The sequence below is a fragment of the Arctopsyche grandis genome, chromosome 5 (genome assembly GCF_051622035.1).
Source record: "Arctopsyche grandis isolate Sample6627 chromosome 5, ASM5162203v2, whole genome shotgun sequence".
In the NCBI taxonomy this organism is placed as follows: Eukaryota; Metazoa; Arthropoda; class Insecta; order Trichoptera; family Hydropsychidae; genus Arctopsyche; species Arctopsyche grandis.
The window spans coordinates 20,276,138-20,299,254 of NC_135359.1; the positions used below are offsets into that span (position 1 = coordinate 20,276,138).

General features: G+C 33.5%; 6 protein-coding genes across 7 annotated transcripts in view; 1 reads left to right on the plus strand and 5 right to left on the minus strand.

Moving 5' to 3' along the window:
• Positions 1-23,117, minus strand: part of LOC143912203 (uncharacterized) — a 166,222-nt gene that overhangs the window by 14,298 nt on the left and 128,807 nt on the right. The window lies entirely within an intron of this gene.
• Positions 3,457-5,647, minus strand: RpS27A (ribosomal protein S27A). The gene is made up of 3 exons (XM_077431449.1): positions 5,616-5,647; positions 3,747-4,075; positions 3,457-3,664 (listed from the first exon to the last, which is right to left on the minus strand). The coding sequence occupies exons 2-3, from the start codon at positions 4,065-4,067 to the stop codon at positions 3,515-3,517; spliced, it is 471 nt and encodes a 156-aa protein (XP_077287575.1). The 5' UTR covers positions 4,068-4,075; positions 5,616-5,647; the 3' UTR covers positions 3,457-3,514.
• Positions 3,457-5,697, minus strand: Ip259 (NSA2 ribosome biogenesis factor-like IP259). 2 transcript variants are annotated; one of them, XM_077431443.1, is made up of 3 exons: positions 5,616-5,697; positions 3,747-5,064; positions 3,457-3,664 (listed from the first exon to the last, which is right to left on the minus strand). In XM_077431443.1, exon 2 carries the CDS (start codon positions 5,045-5,047, stop codon positions 4,268-4,270), a length of 780 nt encoding a protein of 259 aa, XP_077287569.1. In that variant the 5' UTR covers positions 5,048-5,064; positions 5,616-5,697; the 3' UTR covers positions 3,457-3,664; positions 3,747-4,267. The 2 variants fall into 2 exon arrangements, with proteins under 2 accessions (XP_077287569.1, XP_077287570.1); XM_077431444.1 differs by lacking the exon at positions 3,457-3,664 and having other exon boundaries at positions 4,205-5,064; positions 5,313-5,623.
• LOC143912364 (zinc finger MYM-type protein 1-like) lies at positions 9,059-9,952 on the minus strand. The gene has a single exon (XM_077431645.1). The coding sequence runs from the start codon at positions 9,950-9,952 to the stop codon at positions 9,059-9,061; it is 894 nt and encodes a 297-aa protein (XP_077287771.1).
• Positions 14,778-15,427, plus strand: LOC143911850 (uncharacterized). Its single transcript, XM_077430915.1, has 2 exons — positions 14,778-14,789; positions 14,879-15,427. The coding sequence occupies exons 1-2, from the start codon at positions 14,778-14,780 to the stop codon at positions 15,425-15,427; spliced, it is 561 nt and encodes a 186-aa protein (XP_077287041.1).
• Positions 18,562-19,318, minus strand: LOC143912365 (uncharacterized). Its single transcript, XM_077431646.1, has 2 exons — positions 19,205-19,318; positions 18,562-19,155 (listed from the first exon to the last, which is right to left on the minus strand). The coding sequence occupies exons 1-2, from the start codon at positions 19,316-19,318 to the stop codon at positions 18,562-18,564; spliced, it is 708 nt and encodes a 235-aa protein (XP_077287772.1).

The window sequence follows — 23,117 nt, forward strand, 5'->3', positions numbered from 1 at the left end:
GTTCCACAAATTCGAATTTTTTTAGTCAACAGGAATATACTCACATTGACACTATTATAAAAATTGTCCATGTAAACATGATGCCATAAGTTCAAATGCGGAGTAAGCACCGATGTTATCGTATTTATTAGTGATTTTCCAGTAGCTGAATAAATTTCAAAATTGCTGATATATCCGCTGACAGCTTCGCAAACCATTCGAACTAAAATGCCGTATTTTGTTAGTTTTCCGGCATTATACACACGAAAAGCCAGTCTGCCTCTCCACGGTATCATGGCTTCGTCTAGAGACAGTTCTTGTGTCGGCTTATACAGTATTAAATTTTTCAATAAAATAGTCGATTATGGGTTGAACTTTGACTAATCTTCCAGAAGTTGCATTTATTTCCTCGTTATTTGAAAAATGCCACGCTCTCCATATTTGGCGAAATCTGTCTCTAGACATAACGGTTGCAAAGAACGGGGTCTCCAGCATCGGATCTTTTATCCAATAATCATCCCTTTTTTCTTTTTTTATATGGCCCATTAGCAAAATTAGGCCTAAAAACTTTTTTAGTTCCAACAACGTAACATCTTTCCACTTCAGAGATTTTTTTAAATCTTTAAATTTGTCGATGTTTTGACGATGGTACCTGTTCGATTCGTTCACCATAAATAATAAAATATCATCCCCAATGAACAATTTTGTAACGTCACTAACATTTTCACTATCATTGGGGAAGATTTTGATTCCAGTGCTGCCCAAAAATGTTTCTAACACTGGCACGGTATCACGGTGTGACCACGACATGTTTTCAAAATCACTTTCATCATCCGATTCCGAATCACTTGAAACATGCCGCAATAAACGAGGTCTTTTAGGACAAAAACTTTCTGATGATGAATCGCTATCACAATCTTCAATATCACTTTCACCGTTTATTGAATTATTATCGGCAAATATTTCATCCTGATCATCAGCACGAGAAGCCATTTTTACGGATTAAAAATTTAAATTCACGAAAGCGACCAAAAGAACCGAAAAGGTCAGCGTTTCACGGTAAACTACATCTGGATTTAATTTTGGGGTGAAATAGGAAGAAACAAGGGAAAGATTGAAAAAAATGGGTGTGACAAATTTGAAACACATGTTACGAGTTTAAATGGTTCCACGAGAAAAAATATATAAAACAGGTTCCGATTTTATCATTTGTATATGAAGTATGTATCCAGCTAAAGAGATGTCGTTGATTAAAAATATTTTAAGTACACGAGTTTCCTCGTAACCCGAAGTCCAAGAGCAGACTACGTGAACACGAGAATTCTCGCGACCCGCCATCAAGCGCTGGGTACTCAAACACGAGAATTCTCGTGACCCGATCACAAAGTGTTAAAGGTCTTTGTTTTATATATAAGATAACACTTGTGACCTTATTTTGTAATTCCCATTACATGCTTTTTATTATACTATATTGAGGTCATTGATGAAAACATAAATAAAATAAGTATTTCAACGAGATAATTATTTTGTTTCCAAAGTTTATACCAGATTAGCTAAATCATTTACTAAATATAACCATGTAAGATTCAATACCCTCATGCGTTTCAAATGATGCAGACACTCGAATTGAGTAAACAGAAAACAATGTCTTCAAGTTTAGATTTATATACTATGTATGTGCATTTAGTTCTCAAGGTCTCGACTACTATTCACGATTCTTAAGAATATCAGTGACTTCAGCAAGTCTGTGCATATTTCAATTGCATAATTAAAGCCAGAAAATAGCTCACTAGCTTCTGAAGCTACCCTTGCTTGATTATATTATTTGAATACTAGTTCTTTAGAATTATGTTTAAAAGCAGCAATAAGTTTGTTCTACTAGACTAAAAGTAAGAAGAGGTTAGTAAATATCTCAATGCATGAACTATTTGACATTGGATATTAGAATATATAGAATGTATGTATAAGCAGTGACGTAACTAGGAATTTTGCGCCTTGTAAGCAAAAAGTCATCAAGGACACCCCCCTTGAATTTTTAAATCGAAGTACCAAATTTTTGGTTACGCAACGCAGTATTATATATAAATATTATTATTGTTAATATGTAGGTACATAATATAATTTTCTTAATTTAACTTGTATATTTTAAAATTTCTTCTTTCGAATCCTTACTGTTTGAAAAATCATGAATTAGTTGTTTTGGCTGCTTTTTTGAGCTCAATTGTAAGCAAAGATAGTTCATTGAGTCTGGTTTGACAGATCGAATTTCTCTTGGAATCTTTAATTTATTGAATGTTCTTTCTACGCTAGTCACAGTTACCGGAAGAGTAAAAAATAGTATTGAATGCAGTATATACATATGTACTTCTGAAAACTCACTCTCAAACAACTGTACTTGGTAATAAGTAATTCTGAAAATTGCCTTATGGTCAGTTTCAGAAAGATCTTTCTTTATTAATAAAAGTACATGAGTAAACTGAGAAAATTTCTGGATATTTTTTTCTGAGATCCAAACAATGGTCTGGAATATCTATTTCCAGCATATTAATAATTTTCCTAGTTTCAAGAAAACCGAAATAGTTTTTCACTACCTGCATCCCCGTAACGTGTCTTAATTTGACGATTTATGGCCCATAAGCATTGCTTACCCCGGCTACATAGTAGTTACGCCACTGTGTATAAGCCCTTCCATAGAAATTTGTTGACCTAAAACGTACTTTATAGCAGGGCTCGGAGGGTCGATAGTGTGGGCGCCTATTGGAACCAACCACATTTTTTAGACTTATATTTCGGAGAGTAAAGGCGCATCCACATGTATATCATACATCGTTGGATATTAGTTAAGGTAGTGGTAGCATCTCATTCACTAACCACCATTCAACATAACTATTGCAATACATACCTCAACATCTTACTGGAGTGAAATAAATCTTTCTTTTTTGTCTAGGAATTTTAAAACTATCGAAGTTTATATTATTGTTGTAGATAAACCTAATCCTTAAGATCGCATTGTGCGAGGTTTGGCCCCGATAAGACTTCAATTGTTTCCATTTACTTGAGTCATCCCAAAATTTAACTTTTTCAAATTATCTTATAAAATTTGCATTATTTAGTTTACTTTTAATAATACGTTTTATTCCATAGAATGTATGGAATAAAACAGCTCACGGAAAATTTCATTGCTTCTTTTAAAATGTCAGTCATTTAATATGAAGCATAAATCATGGTCTCGGAACGCATGAGAATGAAGTTATTCAAAATAATTTTTAACATAGAATTACATGCTGGTACTCAGATTATATCTATATATTCAATCTTCTTCATATATTTATCACATAATCTGAAAAAACCTATAATAAGTCATGAAATGAGACACAAGATTATGTGCTTGCCAACACCATTTGAAGTTCAATCTTTTGGCAGTTGTTGAGAAATAGGATAGTTTGAATGAGGTATAATAATGAAAAGTCCTCCGTGTCAAGATTTACATTGTATTTATTTAAAATATAAATCCGTCATACACGGTGGAATAAATCTACTTTTCATCGGGCTTCGAAAACACCAATGTGTAGCCACATTTACCACAATAATGACGATCTTCCATGGCAGCCATGAATACACCTGCACCACATCTTTCTTCAGGGCATTCACGTCTCAATCTATGGATTTTTCCATTTTCATCAACCTGGAATGGATGAGGTGATATTGAGATTACATATTTAAATTAAATTAAATGGTATACCAATTTATAGAATATATCATAATACCTTATAATATTTCAATACAGCTAGCTTGACCTTCTTCTTCTTGTGCTTGATCTTTTTTGGAGTAGAGTAATTCTTCTTCTTGCGTTTCTTGGCACCACCACGCAGTCTCAATACGAGATGGAGGGTGGACTCTTTCTGAATGTTGTAATCTGAAAGAGTGCGTCCATCTTCGAGTTGTTTACCAGCGAAGATCAGACGCTGTTGATCTGGGGGGATTCCCTCTTTGTCCTGGATCTTAGCTTTCACATGTTCGATAGTATCAGAAGGTTCGACCTCAAGGGTGATGGTCTTCCCCGTGAGGGTCTTCACGAAGATCTGCATGATGGCAGCTATAATGATTAAGAAAACATTGATAGATATATAATACAAGGCGTTAAAGAAACCATAAATATGAATTGAGAAATGTTATTTCAAATGAATAAACAATTGGGTAAATTAAATGAAAGAATTCATAGTTGTTGGAAAGTTCAGATTTATTGGACATATAAAATACAACTTAAAACTAAAGTACAAAGTAATGCTTAAACTAAAAGAACAGCATTTATGCATCCATCATTTTCAGGATTGTTGGTGACCTGAGCATATTTTCCCCAAATTACTTTTCCCGACTGTGTAACTAAACCTAATTCAGATATATTAACTTCGAGTATTGTTCCTTTAGTTATGACTCCGAGACTAGTGTACATGGGGGAACTGGGATTTTTCTTAACGCCTATAATGGGTAGACAAAACGTGGCTTTCAATTCGGGATGAGTGACGTGTGCTTTCTTGAATCGAAGACCCATCGGTCTGATGAATCGTTCAAACTTTGGCGGTTTTCTGGTGAAGTCTTCGCCTACAAAGGTAACCTTTGTAACCATACGTTTCCAAGCTTTTCTTTTCGATTTGCCTGTGGCTATAACTTTGAATACTTCAGCATCCGACTGTGCTCTCACTTTTGGTATCGGAACATCCCATTTTCCAGCCTTTTCTTTTCGTTTCTGCTTGATCATATTCGAGAGCACTTTGGCTCTGGATTGTACATCTCTGTCCAATAGGTAAACGGGCACGGCTCCTTCGGCTAATTTTTCAGACTTGTTCTTAACTTTCTTCTCTTCGTGCGCCTTTATCTTCTTTTTCATCTGAATCTTTTCATTGCGCCGCTCTTTGTTGAAGAGTTTAGCTTTGATGCCTCTCAACTTCCGAGCTCGTTCGGCCCGCTTTTTAGGTTCACGGGCTTCTCTTTTTCTTTTACGCTCTTCATAATCGAGCCGGCGTCCATAGAGCTTCTGGTGCCGTTCAATATACTCGTTCTGCGGCATGGTTGCTGACTTGCCAACTGAAATAGAAATATTTCTTCTAAATCAAAATCAACTGTTCACTGATTATAAAAACTCGAAATCACTGCATAATTGCCGAACGACAATAACGAAACACCAATTTAAACCCATATGGACATGGATATAAAAATTCCGCATAAGTAATGACGTATTCGTAATGTGATACCGTATTTAGTTTGAGTGAATCGTATACATGGGTTAAAAGTGAGGTTATGTTAACAAATCAAAAGCACATTGCATCACGTACCACACGTGTGGTGCAATCAATGAAAAGAAAACCTGTCAACTAGACATTAGTATTTATTTAAGTGTATGTATAATGAAAATGAATTGAACGTAAAAAGTGACACGAGGTACGTGAAGACACGTGGTAATGGTAGAGGCGGATGGGGGAGCGCGTGGGGCGCAGCGCCGGCCACTTGCGGTAGCGGTGGGTGGGGGTGGTGGGGGTGGTGGGGGTGATGGGGGCGCTCGGGGGCCGAGGGCAGAGCCTCAGCGCGCGAATTACCGACGATATCGTAATCGTAGAAAGGCGAGGGAGTCAACCTACCTCGGCGCAGCCGCTCACAGGAAAGGCCGCCGGAAGCTACGCCACACTCGAAACACTTCGCAACATGACCAAAACTTAAACATAATATGTCAAACTACGGCCAGGCACTGGATTTCTTTTTTTTTGTTTTAACATTTTTTGAGCCGTCTTAATATTTTATTCTGCCTTTTCATGGGATTCAGTATAATTTTTTAGCTTCAAACATTTTCTTAAATTCAAATTAATACTAGAAAGAAAAATTCCGGTAAAGTTTGTAATTAATTTCATGAGTTTTTGCGTGTGGAAATTTATTGAAAAACTACAAATGCTGAGCATTGTATAACATGATTTCTAATAATGTACTAATCTAATTTATAATAATGTAATAAATGGTTCGGTGATTACTGGTCACAAATTACTCGTCACAAAGTCACTAAAATCTCTATAACGGAACATCTGGCAGCCGAAAAGTCCATCATACTAACGATAACTTGAGTGCCAAATATTGTGTATTCGCGATTTTCATGGCAAAAATTGTCTTTGTGACCACCCCAATGTGACGAATAGTCCAATTACCGTAATAAATATGGTTCGGTGATTACAACCCAAATGTGAATCGCTACCAAGATAACCGCCGCTATATTTTCCTATGTACAAAAATTCGCCACATAAGAAAATTGCCGTACAGAAAACTGCCCAAATCTCGTAAAACAAGCATTTGCGATTTTCGTAGCGGTGGTTAAGCTGGTAGCGATTCACATTTGGGATGTAATCACCGAACTGTGAAATTCATAGTCCACAAGTGTTATTATATATATTTGAACATAACCATTCCATAAAATAATTTAATTTATTGATAAACTCAACTAAGCAACATATTTTAATTTAGACAATTTCATTCAGCCCAATTGTAAATACATTTAGTTTCAGTTTTGCTCCGTTAAAAATTGATTTTGATTTTTAAATGCTTTTTATTATTACGAAATTATTTTCACAATACATCTTATATCTATTTTAATAGCTACTGATCTACTAATCATTTTCTATTTTACAATTTTATTTTATTTTGTTAGTAATTATAGTATTATATTATTCTAATGTTAATCTACAGCATAATAGGAAAAATAGCTCAAAAACCTTTTTACAATTTTTATAAATGCTCATTATACATCTAATACATAATATTAATTAAAGACTCTCTGAAGTCGATGACCTAAAGCAGATTATGTTTAGGTAATGTGTTTATACCTAAAGGGTATAGACATTTTGTTGTAATCACCGAAACTCTTCACAAATGTGTTCTGTTCTGTCATAAAATCTACTGGTTAGTTTGTTAGTTAGCTATGGCATGCAGTTTTTTCAAGTTAGTATATATGGGTGTATTATAAATTAATTTTAGGGATTTGCTCCATTAAAAATAAACCTTAATCACTGGTATATATAAGCCAGTAGTGTGGCTTAATGGTAGTGTGTATGTTTAGCACCAAGTGATCAGTGGGTTCGATTCGCTATACTGCTGGTTAGATTTGAGGGTATTTGTGACTCCAAATCGATCGTTTCTTATCAGAGTTTGCCAATTTTATCTGATCATTGTTGAAACAGTTCCTCAAAATTGGCAAAAAATCATCTTTCCTGTTGTCACAAGTCTTCTGTATTTATTGTATGTACAATTTGTAAAAATTATGTACAAATCTAAAATCCATAGATGTCTCAATGGATTAATTCGGTAATTAATTGTTATTTCGTGTTCTTCAGATTCTGGAAATACAATGATTTATGTAATAATAAAATGCTGCATTGTTTGTAATTAATTTTCCAGGAAGGCGCATTGGGGTCTTCCTGTCAAGCCATCCTGGTATATATGTATCTATGTAAAAATAAAATAAAATATTATATAATTGTTGTTAATTTTTTTTTCTTATAAAGTAGTGGTTAAAAATGATTTAATATCACGTAATGATTACATAAAAGATTAATACAAATAAAGTAACTAGAATCGCATAATGTATGAAAATTGGTGGCAATTGATTATCACTAGCTGTCCAGATTATAAGTAAAAATTTGTAGTCAGAGAACACTTCTGCAATTTTAATGTAAGGAACAGGACCACTTTGGTAACACCCGCACACAATAAAGTTGGCGACATCTACATACTATTTACATCTTAACCAGTGGCGTGCGGTGAAACTCTTCATGTTCTTGTCGCACAGCTTTTCTTACGTGTGTGCAAGCAGGATACAAGGGGACTCGGTATGACGTCACCTAGTCCCTTTGTATCTTACTCGCGCACACGAAAGAAAGTATGTGCAATAAAAAAACAGGGAACATTTGACGGCACGTAACTGATTTAACAATTTAATTATTAAGATTGGGGAATCTCATTAGACTGAATTTTTGTTGACTTAAACTACAATTTTTTTTAATAAAATTAATATTTTTATTTACTTTTTAGTTGGAAGCAATAATATATAGATGTCGCTAGTTAAATTGTGTGCGAGTTGATACTAAATTCTAGACGAATCATGAATGCCATAATTGGATTGGAATAACATTATAAAAACATACGGAGGTATTGAAACCTCGATTTTAACACTTGAGACATGTGTCTGAGACTTGAGTGTCGAAGCGCAATGTTACAGCGAAGCGTAATAATTATTTTTTCAGCGTGAATTGTACGTCGCCAAATTAGACTAGTGCCATTTATATTAATATATGTATATGTATGTATTTACACTTATTTTCTAAACTGCATGTCAAATTAAATACAAATTAAGAAAGTTATAGCACGTTCTATGTTATATGGTTGATGATAAACGACGAGGTGTCAGCGCAAATACCATAATATAATATATAGATTGCAGAGTATTACGGCATTATGGTAATGGAACAATGGTACCTGCTAGAGGTCCGCATTCGTTGCGTTCATGTTGCTGAGAAATTGGAACATCGCTTGGGGCTCTATGTATATTTATTTTTAATATCGTATGTGCATGTACGTGCTGACTCACACTATGTAAGACTAGTTTATTTTTTTTTTAATGTTAAATCAATTCCGAAGCGATTTTATTGAGTTGCTGTCATTGTGCGATTTGAGTTTAGATCACGTTTCTAAAAGCACTATCATCAGAATGAGCCTTTCCTAAATTATTTTTAAACGAAAACGAATGGAAAAATTTGGATGTGACCAACCCATGACTTTATCTGTGTATTTGAGGAATATAAGGAGGTCACAAAACAAAATTAGATATTGAACCGTCATGGGCGCACGCAGAAAATTTTCCAAGGGGGGGCAAAATATTTTTAGTAATGTTTTAATGTAGTTTTAATTTACTGTAGCGTATTTGTATGGTGAACGAACGGACAGGACACTGTAGTAATGAAGGGCATACTGTAGCAACAATTTTTTTATTAACACAATATATGTATATAACTAAAAATATTACAACATAAATTTAAAATAAAATTTATTCTTTAAACAAGAACTGAAGTCGTCTGTTATCGCTACCAAACATATCTACAATTTTGTCCATAAAGTCTTTTTTGTTGCAGTTCACTTTGTCTCTGTGTACGCTTAACATGCACAATCCAGACGGACGTTCATCTGACATGGTAAATCTAAGCCATGTTTTTACACGACGTAATGTGCTGAAAAATCCAAGGAATTCCTGACGAATCATAGCCTTCTCACTAGACGTATCTACAAACCGGACTCCCAGTGATAACTGTTCTGTTCCTAAGATATCTGCTGTTTCATCGGCTATGATCGATAATCCAACAGCATTGTTAGCAGCTTTTACAATGTCTTCTCGCAGAGCTTGTTCAGACAAATTGATCAAATCATTCTGCGTTCGGTGTGATGTGTAACGTGCATTTCCAGCAGATGTATCAAAATGGTTTTTTAAAATACTGTCTCCTCCCTCAATTCGATACGCATAAAGTTGTTCGACATTTCCTTTGGTGCTATCTTTCCCACGAATTGCCAAATCATTTGATCCGCAAAATAAGATTGTTGAAATAATAGGATACAGTTTCTTTGTGTTTTCTTCAATAGTTCGTTTTACAGAATTATCTATCTGACAAATAATATCCTTATTTGGATCTCTAATGGTTGACGCGAAGTGTTCAGCATCTTGTTGACACCCACGATGCCATGCTGAGCTGGTATGGTTTCTGGCACATTCATTAAAATCTTTGTACTTTGTACAAGGAGTAGTAATGAAGGCACCTTGAATTCCTCTTTGAACTGGTTGCGGAAATAAAACACAGAAAATGCAAAAAGCACCTTTTAACATAGGTGAATATGGAGTATACTGGGTTAGCCAAGATTCCCTGAAACAACGTTTTCCACTTCCTGACATGTCGCCTTCAAAATCATATGACGGGTGAGGCTTGTATGGATCAGTTAGCAAACGATACTTAAGCTTAAGATCGATAGGAATCTTCGTAGTAGATTTTACATAAAGTCCAATGTCATAGGTTAACCTAGTATCTCCACTTTCAAGCTTGTCAGGGTCTGGTTCTGGTTATAGCGTTCCTGCTGCAGATGAACAAGCAGCAGCATCCGTTTTCCGTTTTTTACAGACAGGAGTTAACGTTCTCTCCACACTTTCTTTATGCTAACACGAAGTGATTTAAAATAAAAGTAACATTATTTGACTATTTTCAATCAATCCAGGGGGGGGGCAAGTGCCCCCCCTTGCCCCCCCCCCTGCGGGCGCCCATGTGAACCGTACAGACACATTCATACATACCGGCAGCATTATGAAATACAGCTATGACAGCATTTTCGATACAAATTGAGCGCAAATGTATGGAAACTTGCACATCACAAAAGTTCTACTTCCGGTCGTCGGATTTTGTTAAAATTTTTTTATTATTTTAAATCACTATCAGTATTATACATAATAAATATCAAGAAGATTAAAATAATTTAAAAGGTCAAAATAAAATAATGAATATGTTCAGGGGTATGGAAAGAATCGTGGCTACAAAATTTTTGACCTTTCCAAGAGGAAAAAATTCCACTTCCGGTTTATAAAATTATTGATTATACTAGATTTTTATCGTGAAGAGCACACATGTTTAAAGGGTCGAAAAAAATAGTGGAAGAAAATCGAACAAGAGTAAACTGCCACTTGCGGTTGACGGATACTTACCAAATTTTATACATAACTTGGTGTTAAGCTTAAACTTGTAGATATGAAATTTCAGTTCAATAAACCAAAAAGTTTCTGAGAAAAATATAAAAAAAGCCTCGATTCTCTAGAGTAAAAGTACATACTACTTTCGGTTCAAGTAAAAATTTTCAAAAAATATAGGGTTATATAATTTATAAAAAATTAAATATAAATATTAAATAAAATATATTTAAAAGGTATTTGAAAAAAAATCAACTGCGTGCGGATCGAACACATAACCGACACACTTATCTTAATTTTTTTTAAATTTAATTACTTAATATGCCAACACCCATGCAATGATAATTCATCGGGTACAACACTAGTACATACATGTCTGTCACTTGGGTTTTAATATAAAAACATATGTACATAATATGTAATGTATTTATTATATTTACTTAGGCAGAAGTTCAATAGCTAATTTTTACAAGAAACAATACACATATTATTTATTCATATGGAGTCTTGTTTTAGGGCAACCAGGAATCCGTCAATATTCCTAATTTCATCTGGTAGCTTAATGCAATTAGGAACACGTTCATATAATATGTTTTTCCTATTTTTATTTAACTTAAAATTCTGCACTACTGACTTATTACTATCCCTAGACCGTAATTATTTATATCTAATAAAAATATATATGTAGGTAACATTTTCTTATCTAGCTTATCAATAAAGACCATCATACATTTCTTATCTAGCTTATCAATAAAGACCATCATACATATGTAAATACTTTCAGAGTATCCTTAACATGTATGAATTTCAATTCATTCAACATGGAATTTATTCTGGTATTAATTTCATTAATAGTATATAATTTTGGGCCCCTAAGTAAAATATCATGGAGCCCTTCAAATTTTTAAATCGAAATACCAAAATTTTGGTTTCGCAACGCAGTATTAATATAAATATAATTATTGTTAATATGTAGGTACATAATATAATTTTTTTAATTTAACTTACCTATTTTAAAATTTATTCTTTCGAATCTTACTGTTTGCAAAATCATGAATTAGTTCCTTGAGGTCCAATTTGGCTGCTTCTTTGTGCTAAATTGTAAGCTAAATTGTTCATTGAGTCTGGTTTGACCAATAGAATTTCTTTTGTAATCTTTAATTATTTTTAATTTATTGAATGTTCTTTCTACATTAGTCACAGTTACCGGAAGAGTAAAAATAATATGAATGTGGTATATACATATGTACATACTTCTGAAAAATCACTCTCCAAACTTAATTCTGAAATTTGCCTTATGGTTATTGTTTCAGAAAGATCTTTCTTTTCGCCACTGTTTCTCATTGCTTTCTTTTGCAATCTTTTCTTAATTATATCATTCAATAAATGTAGAAATGTATAATAGTATGGGCATGGCCCAAATCCGGGCCCCGATGCAATTTCGTAAAACCTAGTAAAAATTATAATTATGATATTTTCAAACTTATAATATTATATACTAACTAGTAGCCTGGGTGCACAAACTTGTGCACTCGATAAAAAGTGAACTTAATATGTATAAATTAATTAAGTAAAATGCTATCAATCAACCGGGCCCTTCTGGATCCCGGGACAGGTTATTTGAATACTCTGTACCCCCCCCCCCCCTATCTCGTCAGCCCTGAGTATAGGTATATTTTTCAATGGCTGAAATGGGGAAAAATTTGAAAATCATTTATTTCTAGGTACGAATAACCCAATAACAGCTCGAGATCGTAACAATCAGCATTGATGTTTCAATTTTACGGCAGACTTACGAATTATTGAGCAATTAAAATTGATTTTAAAATAGAAAAAAAAAGAGTCAGGATTCATTCGATTCCTACTATTGAAATTTTTCCATAAATAACATGACTTTACGACTCCTTACGATTAAATAAAATAATACACTAATACTAAGTTAGAGTGAATTAAAATATTGTTATATACGTATATTATATTAGTGAACAGGAGCAATATCGAGGGCCCATATTATACTATGTACTAATACAAGGTTCTAATTTTTTTAGTTAAAATTCAAGTAGCTAACGACCCGGTCAGCATGGCCAGCGACTGTAATGTTTTCTCTAAGATTATAATTATGTAAATATTTCCCATTGACATATGCACCTATGTACCTCAGTATTTACCCATTTAATTTTGACGAATATTAAGCATTTCGTCTTACAATAAGATTATAGTCGAGTGTATAATTTGTACATATTTCGATACGCTTAATTTGTATTTGAGCATTGAAAGTCGTTTTCATTTATGGTTATGGCTGTATTTATAGGTTGCTGAGTATTGCGCGATCGCTTTTTCTTCGTCTCGATGTTTCTTTTACAGCTTTATTAGTTTTGAAATCAAAAAATAGGAGAAATTCTAAAGAGTTAAAAACAAAAGTGTTTTAATGTGATGACGTTTGGAAAAGAATGTGGCGTCAAAGCGTCTGGTTTTCATGACATTTTCCCGTGATCTTGGGGAAATCCACCTTGTTGATCGTAAGAGTGTGCCCTTGACGGTCAAGTCGGTTGGTTTGAAGGGCTCGCTCTCATTGTGGTCGACCCAGATTCAGATTTCCTCGAATTTAAATTTATCTTTTGACATTTTCATGTTTTAACGTCACCTTAAGTGAACCTTTTCCAACAGTGTGATGTGATTTTGCAAGCCATAGTTCAACAGCTTTTTTTAAACTTTTGAATTGAAAAAAAGAAAACAAGCATGTGAAGTTATGACTACTTAAATGCATCTAGTCTCATATATAATTTCGAAACAGACTTTGTATGTATGTATGTAGGTAAGTTTTGGTTCGTAGAATCCAATTTAATAAAAAAAACAAATGAATATTCAAATAAATTTAAATGAAATAAAACTATTCAAATAAATTTAAATGAAATAAATATATTAAAATAAATTTAATAATATGTTTACTATTATATTAGCCATTGTTAAACGGTTTATATTACAAATACCGAGCGAAGCCGGGTAAAACCAATAGTAATATGTACCTACATATATATAACATATGTAATTTCAAAAGAGACTTTGTATGTATGTATGTAAGTCTTGGTTCGTAGAATCCGTAACGTTAAATTTAATAAAAAAACAAATGATATTTAAATAAATTTAAATAAAATGAAAATATTCAAATAAATTTAATTAAATGTTTACTATTAGATTAGCCATGTTTAAGCGGTTTATATTATACATACCGAGCGAAGCCGGGTAAAACCACTAGTACTACATAATTGGCATTATATGTACTTCCGAGACAAGCAGAGGAGAATTTGGTAGGTAGATATGGAAGCACACACATATGTACATATGTACATATGAAAATACATAGATATGAATGTACAATTAAATTGTTATATTAAAAAAAATATTCAATCCTTTTAAGAAATACGGAAATGGTTCGAATATAAGTGTTAAATGTAATTGTTGAATATTGATAAAAATCTTAATATTCACCAAAAGACTGGTCAACGTAAAAGCTTCATAAGTATATTTTTTTTATATTTGAAATTTTGTTTTAAGATTCCTATATACACATGTACATGTGTACATATATTGTTATAAAACATAAATTAATTTGCAATAAATGTTATTCTTATCAATAAATATGTATTCTTAAATTTTATTTTCAAATTTTTACATTACACCTGGCGATAGACCAGAATCATTTTTAAAAGCAAGGGTTGTAACTCCATACTATTCATATGTACATATATATCCATTATGAGACGTACGAATGTACATATGTAGTCTAGTTTGAGTAGAGTTGGTGAGGCGGGGTTCACACATGGCATTTCCCTCGAGCTGGCAGAGGTCATGAACGACCGCGAAAGTTTCGAATGTGCTCTTGTTTCTGGGCCTCTGACATGTGGGTCGCTCTGAAGTTTGTCAACAACTCAAGGCTGACGGCTGCTCTCCTCAGGATCACGCCCGGTATAAAAACACCACCAATTTACCAAACCGTATCATTCAGTCTCAGGCAGACACAGTGAATACTCACCCCCTCTCAAAAATGGCATTCAAAGTGAGTTCTATCACTTTTGGACACCCAACCGAACCCTAGTGTTCCTATTTGGATTATTTGCTAATTTTTCCTTTTGTTTATTTTTATAGGTAGTAGTTTTGTTGAGCGTGTTGGCCGTCGCCCAGGCTGGACTCATCGCTGAGCACGGAGGAGCTTACTTGCAAGCTCAAGTACCAGCTATCACCTCCCAGCATCAGAACATCCTCCGTTCTCACGGAAACTTGGGACAAATATCCACCTACTCCAAGACCATCGACACCCCATTCTCCAGCGTCAGCAAACATGACGTCCGTGTGAGCAACCCAGGAATCGCTGTCCACTCTGCCCCAGTTGCCTATGCTGCCCCTGCCTACTCCCACGGATATGCTGCTCCAGCCTATGCTGCCCAAGCCTATGCTGCCCCAGCCTATGCTGCCCCAGCTTATGCTTCCCACGGATATGCTGCTCCAGTCGTCGCTGCCCCAGCTTATGCTTCCCATGGATATGCTGCCCCAGCTTATGCTTCCCACGGATATGCTGCCCCCGCCATCGCTAAAGTAGCTGCTGCTCCCGCCCTCATCGGAGTCGCCTACTCTGCCGCCCCTGCCGTCTCCCACATGTCTTACTCCAACGGAGTAGGTCTCGCTTACAATTGGTAAACAATTCCCAGTTGTCCAAGCCACCCATCTCTTAAATGTAAGACTGTCACTCTCTTCAATCTGTTCTTGAAATTCTTTTTATTTCTTGATTATTGTTACTTGTGTAATTTTCCTATGTCTGATCTCTTGACTGTTGAAACTTCACCCTTTCTATTTATTTTCCAATAAATTATTTATTTATTATTATATATTTTTTTTATTTCTTATATTTATATTTATATTTTTTTAGTTGTGGCACGTTTGCTACCCCGAAAATATTGAAACTTTTGTTCACTTAAATAAATACAGAACATACTAGTATGTATCTGTATTATTTTTTTGTCAATTTATTTTCGGGCATTGGTATATCATTATATTGAAAAGTTAATATAATGATATAGCTATATCATTATTATGAAAATATAAAATAACTTATATCAAAGAAAATATTTCTATTTCTGAAAATCTTAAAAATAACTTTCCTTTTAAGAATAATCTATAAATACGTAGGTATCTAATTTCATTATTTGCTTCTCAATAGATTCAGAAAATATTTCAACTGTATTAAAGTCAAGAATGAAAAATCTGTTGATATATGTAGTTTGTACAATACTACCTATGTATAACATATGTACATACATACTTTGCTATGATCATATATGATTGTACAATGTATTTATGTACTTAATTCATATATACATACATATGTACATATGTAACTTTTATTGATTATTTTTTAATTGCCGTCAATTTCAATTATTTGAAGAAAAAAAATTACTAAATTTCTTGTCCGTATTTTGCAAAAATCATAATCGCGTTCATATTTGCATTGTATAATCATTTGGCACTTTTGTAGTTAAAATTAAATACATGCAGGAAAAAACTTTTGTTAGGAGATTTACATACATAGTTATGAAGGACTTATATTTAATGTTTCGCGAGATATGCATGTATGTATGCATGTCTTGAAATGAAGAAAACTAGACTTCCGCCACTTTCAAATATAACGGCTCATATATCTATATATTCAACATATTTTACATACTCAAATATATTTTTTCATTTGAAGTTAGATCTACATACATATGTATGTATGTACATATGTATGTAGATTGATCCAAAATGGATTTTTGAAAAAGTCGGTCCACGAAAAATATGTGTGTCCATAATTTCTTCTAATTCTGAAAAAAGAATGTAATAAAGTTATAACATAGTAGAGACTAGCTAAAATATTGCTAATATAAATTATGCAAAGTTTTGTATATTAATTTAGAAGAGTATGAAATTAAGAAGATGCGAGAGTATGAAATTGATAAAAAAATTATTTTTTATTTTCTTCTTCCTTCTGGTGCCATCTTATAGTTTTCTGAGAATCATCACCAATGCATATGTTTTGATATCTAACATAAGTACCTACATACTGCACCAGCCTGAGGGTATATGGCGTCCCTCGGCAGATTGGTTTTCACCCCCCCCCATATTTTTTTGAACGATTAATTATATAAAAGTTGTTGAAAGTTTATGTTGAAGAAAAACAATATATAAATTTAATTCAAAAAACGCAAAAATGGAACATATGTACATAAATACATATGTTAGAAAATATATAAAATTAAATTTAGTTCTTTCTTTCCATTTTATTTTGAATTTTAAACTTAAAATAGTATAATACTGACGCATGAATATAAATATATTTCAATAAAATAATCAAAAGCTATCAAAAATATTAAATAAAAGATTTTCTGGCTTTTGCTGATGCAAAATTTGTAATCAATTTTTCCATAGCGAGCTGTTTTAAAAGGTCTCGTTCAATGGATATAATAGCCAAACGGTCTAGTCGTTCCTGAGTTTTACTTTATCTGTTTATAGATGGTTTTAATTTACTTCAGTTTAGAAAAGCTCCTTTCTACGCTCGTTATAGACACGGGTAAAGTTAGAACAGTACGGATAACAAAGAATAAATTCGGCAACGAAGACATTAATTTATATTCAACAATGAATTGAAGAGTTTTATAGACTAACATTTCTTCATTCAAATATGACTGATATATGTATATGATATTTAATTTTGTGAAGTAAAAAACGTCACATTTGAGCAGTATTTTATTAAAATACAATTCCAAGTTACCATTTGTACCGACGACAGTTTATTGTTTGACAAGTTTTATTCGTGAGTCGTTGATATTTGACAGTCGACTTTCAGCGTTCCTCGTAAATTATAATATTTTACAGTCACTATTGTTACTTCTAGTAGAAAAATTAAGTAGAATATAAAATATTTTATAGGTTCAAAAAAAGCCAATTTTTAATTTTCAAAATATCAAAAAAATAAAAACGAGGGCGCCTCGCTGTATCTAATCTGCTGCCCCTTTGAACCGGCCCTGCATACATACATATGTGTATTCAATATTGGATAGCTTACTGCACCCCCAAAGTTGTATGTCATACGTCCACACTGGCTTCGTATTGGCTTTGTGTTGATAAAATATATGCAATTACTTATATATTTTTTATTTGTTTTAAATATTTACAACTTGATTTTAAGCAGTCAAATTTTATTATTTACAAGAGTTTATGAACCATGACAATTGACATTAAATACAAATGATATTGTTTTTTTTTTGTCGTGATTTAAATGCGCCTTTGGTTAGTATGAATAATTATTTATTTATTTTATTTATATATTATCTTAGCTATCAAGCTTATTTAATTATTGGTACTAACCGAATAATAATACATAGATTTCATGACGATTCTACCATTGTTTTAACATATTTAGTAACATGATATAGGAGTACCAATTACGCAAAAAACCAAAATTAAAATTTGATTTCAATAGCAAATAATAATAAAGAATAGTGATAATTTTGAAATTCTCTCATATCGTCAACCTTGACAGCTAATGTGAATATTTTTTTGTTTTAAAATTATTGTTGGAGCTTCATATTCATACATATGTGCATATGTAAAAGATGTAAAGAGGGTGTTATAATAATGAGTTTTAAAAAATAATAATCAGTAATAAATTTTACGTGCTAAGTTTTATTTCAAAATAAATACGGCGTACAGATACAATAAATAACTTATTTACACAGTAAACGAAATTGTGGATTTAGGAAAACTGGTGGTAATTGTGAAATAGGAACGGCATACGTTTACCAATTGTAAGCGAGACCGACTCCGTTGGAGTAAGACATGTGGGAGACAGCAGGGGCGGCAGAGTAGGCGACTCCGATGAGGGCGGGAGCAGCAGCTACTTTAGCGATGGCGGGAGCAGCATATCCGTGGGAAGCATAAGCTGGGGCAGCATATCCATGGGAAGCATAAGCTGGGGCAGCGACGACTGGAGCAGCATATCCGTGGGAAGCATAAGCTGGGGCAGCGATGGCTGGAGCAGCATATCCGTGGGAAGCATAAGCTGGGGCAGCATAGGCTGGGGCAGCATAGGCTTGGGCAGCATAGGCTGGAGCAGCATATCCGTGGGAGTAGGCAGGGGCAGCATAGGCAACTGGGGCAGAGTGGACAGCGATTCCTGGGTTGCTCACACGGACGTCATGTTTGCTGACGCTGGAGAATGGGGTGTCGATGGTCTTGGAGTAGGTGGATATTTGTCCCAAGTTTCCGGGAGAACGGAGGATATTCTGATGCTGGGAGGTGATAGCTGGTACTTGAGCTTGCAAGTAAGCTCCTCCGTGCTCAGCGATGAGTCCAGCCTGGGCGGCGGCCAACACGCTCAACAAAAATACTACCTATAAAAATAAACAAAAGGAAAACTTAGCAAATAATCCAAATAAGAACACTAGGGTTCAGTTGTGTGTCCAAAAAATCACTACCTGCTATGATAATTTCATTATATTTTCCAAAATATGCTACAAATATTCTAATGTTCGCTATGATTTTTTGTATCAACATGTTGATTATTACAAATGACGGCTTTAGAAACCCGTACAAATAAAAATTGGGTGACAGGAAGTAAGTCGATTGGTCGCCATCGAAAGGTACAAATATTGTAGACATGTTTTGATCCTTACCCCAGCTTTCCTGGGGTTTTTTACTTTATTTTTTATTCTGAACTATTCGAAATATTTTAAGATATTGTTGTGCTCGAGTTTTTATAATATATTATTCGATTTGTATGTACATATGTAGGTACAAGTACAAGACCCAAAACGAAGATACTTTTAAAGGATTAAAATTTGCTATTCAATTAATTATTTTTGCTTAAGATCAGAAATCAAAGGGATATCATCAATTGATTGGAATTTGACTTTTGGAACACTCGAGTAATTTCTCGGGGGTGAAAAACAGATTTGAGTTTCCCAGTGAGGATTGAAACTTACCTTGAATGCCATTTTGTGTTTTGGGAGGGTAGGGGTTGTTGTGGTTGTGAACAACAAGACACTTATGACAATTGGTGAGACAAGCCGGCAATATATACCCGGCCAAAGGACTCACAGACACGCCTGACTTTTGCTCTCAGTGGTAGTAAACGTCGACGATGAAATAAAAAAAAATGCACATTGAAAATTGGACCACTTTCGTGCGAGCGGCTTGAGATCAGATGTGCCGTGCCGCTTTTGTGGTTGGAGCGCGACCGCCAATTTCAAACCATTTCCACATTCGAAATGTAAAATGAAACAGTGTGAATATGCAGAAGGACTATGAAAGAATAAATTTTATCTGATATTTAGTTAATTGAAATGATTATATTCAAGAGTAGAAATGTTTGATTGCCGCTGAATCAGAAATATCTAAACTGTAACCATTAGAGTCTAAAGTAGGGGTGGGCTAAATTGTTTTAAAATGAAAGTTATTGGAAAATTATTATCTACGTACTTTTTTACAACCTATTATACAATTCTTAAAAGTCAGTCATTTATTAAAAATAAAATAGCAACTTTGAGAATTTGATCTTTGAATATAAACTTTTACAGTAGGAGCGTATACATATGTATGTACATATGCACATACATAGATAGGATGTACGCTTGGTTAGCATTGATACGCAGTTGTTTGTCAACGCATACCTGTTCACATACATACAGATTTTTAAATACATACTTTGATTTGAAAATTTAGTGATTTCGTTTTTTTCTGTTAAACTTGGATGAAATTTATTTGGGAAAAACGCAGGCAGTGAACACATTTGAAATTATTTGATTATTTGTTTATTTTACCCTAACAACGCATGTCATGACGCGAAAACATTTGAAATTATTGCGTTGCAATGCCACTCATTCCCGTTATTCCCGTTTCCGTTCCTGTTTTTGGCCGATTTTTTTCACAGTAAGCTTCCCGGACATGCATACAATAAATCCTGAAAGTTCCATCGTTCCGTCGTACAATAACGCATGCAATTTACGTTCCCGTTCCCGTTTCTGGATGCGTTTCAACAAGTGAATGTTTCAGTTTCAAATTAATACCTAATCTAATCAAATTAAATTATAGTATTGGGACGAATACGTTACATACACACGTAGGATTGTTATGAGTGGTACGTAATGTAATGTTTTTCAATGTAGCCGAAATGTAACATATTCAAATTTATTATTGAAAATTATATATTTCTCATTCGGGAGTTTTCGTAAGAAAAGTCGAGTAAAACTCGTATTTTAATTTGGTTTATTGAGATTACAATCTCTTTTATAATCACAGTTCATACATATATGTATACACACATGTCAAGACATGTCGCATAATTGGACCATAAATACGGCACGACATTCTTATTGTTTATTTATATACATAGGTATGCAAGTATGCATATCTTTAAGTCAACTTTTGGACCACCCGTAGGGCTTAAACCCAACACAGAATAATAGCATAAAATAACAGTTGGTCAGTAAAAAAATGATAAAATCCGTAGTTCAGATTTAAGAGAATTTATAAATATAATTTGAGAAAAAATGAAATGGAAAGTTATCAAACATAAATCATTTTAATTGTATATCCTAGCACATTTGTTCCAAGTCTCATATTGTTTTAATTCAGCCCTGGCCCTGCCACTCAAGTCACGGTTACGGCAATAAATCGTGCCCGAGCATTCGTGGCGTTTTTATATGAATCAAGAAGTTGAAAGGTCGTGGATATATGGATAATATTTTTTTTGAAAGCTCGCCATCTAGTCTAAATAATAGACAATTTTTCACACATTGCGAAAACGAAGGTATATCAATTTATAGCAATTTTCTCTTGACAGAGTGTAATAATATTTCATACGTGTGCATGTGTGGGCACCGAAACAATAACTCTGACAAAAAATGAAGAAATAAATTAACGAATATTTGAATAAGAGCAGTGGCGGTGCCATTTTTGGAAAACATCTAGTATTTAAAATTTTAGGAGTTAAAAGTTAAAGCGAATTCAAACGTTTCATTTGAATATTTTAGGCTCGAATACTGGAATACGTATGTTTTTTCGACGAAACGCTGGGTTACGATTATCAATTTTTACTCGTTACCCACAAGATAAAATACGCGAGGAACTATTACATATCGCAAAAATGCCTTAAAGAACAAGATATATGTATTTATAGTCTAAATGTTCTAAATGTTCATGAACAAGCTATGCTGTTTATTCACGATTTAGTTAAGTTAAAAAAAAATCAGTCAAAAACCGTCTTAAAATAGACCAGGTGTCACATGAAATTTTCAGCTGTCGAAACTTTTGCGCTGTGGGGTTGTCAAAACGCCTATTATTTAAAATGGAAATTCTATGGAAAACATTAATTATATGTATATTGGATAGATTGGACTTGGATAATTTTGATTCCAAGTCGATCGTTTCCTATCAGAGTTTTCCAATTTATCTGATTTCATTGTTTAAACGGTTCCTCCATCAAATTGACAAAAACCATCTTACCCGCTATGTCACAAATATCTGATTTGATTTATGTGCAATATGTAAATAAATATAGATATAGTACAATATGTACAAGTCTAAATCCATATATATCTCTATGGAATAATTAATTAATTAATTCATTTATTGTTAATTTCGTGTTTCGCTTCTCAAGGGGGGTAAAACTGTGGTAGATATTTTTAGGTACATAGTTGATTTCATTATTTTAAAGTAATTTATATTTTCGAAATAAAAACAGTATTCGCACATTTTTTGCAGTTTTTTTTAATCACAATCAAAGGTTAGAAAAAACATTTTGGGGGCGGCATTTCGAATACTTGCGTCATACTGAGAAAATCTACCGCACAGCCCTGCATATACATACATATTTATGCACATCGAGAATGTGAAAAACGATTGAAAATACTTAAGCTCATGCCTTAAGTTAGTGCATGATCAAACTAATCTTTGTTCATTTTAGTACACAAAAAATGGCCAGATTGGTTCGTGTATGAATAAACTAGTATGTTCATGAAATAACGAAACGTACACTTCCACTGTAAGATATAAATGAATAATGTACATATGTATATGCCATACATATATTTTTGAAGTTGTCATCGACGAATTAAAAAAGTTGAGAATTAATTTAAATGATTATGTGAAAGGTGCCAAGATATATGTATGTAGATGGCATATATAAAAAAAATATTTATAGCGTAATGAAAAACATTTCAGTAAATGATAATATTAAATTTCAGTTTGATATGATTGACGGTGTTTGAATTATCTCCAAAATAAACACACACACATTTAAAAAAAAACCTGGACACATGATCGGTGATCGATTCTGAGTTCATCAGTCATAATC

Bases quoted from the DNA above. Each gene is read 5' to 3' on its own strand.
- RpS27A (XM_077431449.1), bottom strand. From the start codon at position 4,067: ATGCAGATCTTCGTGAAGACCCTCACGGGGAAGACCATCACCCTTGAG. The intron at 3,665-3,746 runs GTATTATGATAT...CATCCATTCCAG, and splicing joins CTGTATTGAAATATTATAAG to GTTGATGAAAATGGAAAAAT.
- Ip259 (XM_077431443.1), bottom strand. From the start codon at position 5,047: ATGCCGCAGAACGAGTATATTGAACGGCACCAGAAGCTCTATGGACGC.
- LOC143912364 (XM_077431645.1), bottom strand. From the start codon at position 9,952: ATGTCAGGAAGTGGAAAACGTTGTTTCAGGGAATCTTGGCTAACCCAG.
- LOC143912365 (XM_077431646.1), bottom strand. From the start codon at position 19,318: ATGTTGATACAAAAAATCATAGCGAACATTAGAATATTTGTAGCATAT. The intron at 19,156-19,204 runs GTTCTTATTTGG...TTATTTTTATAG, and splicing joins ACACACAACTGAACCCTAGT to GTAGTATTTTTGTTGAGCGT.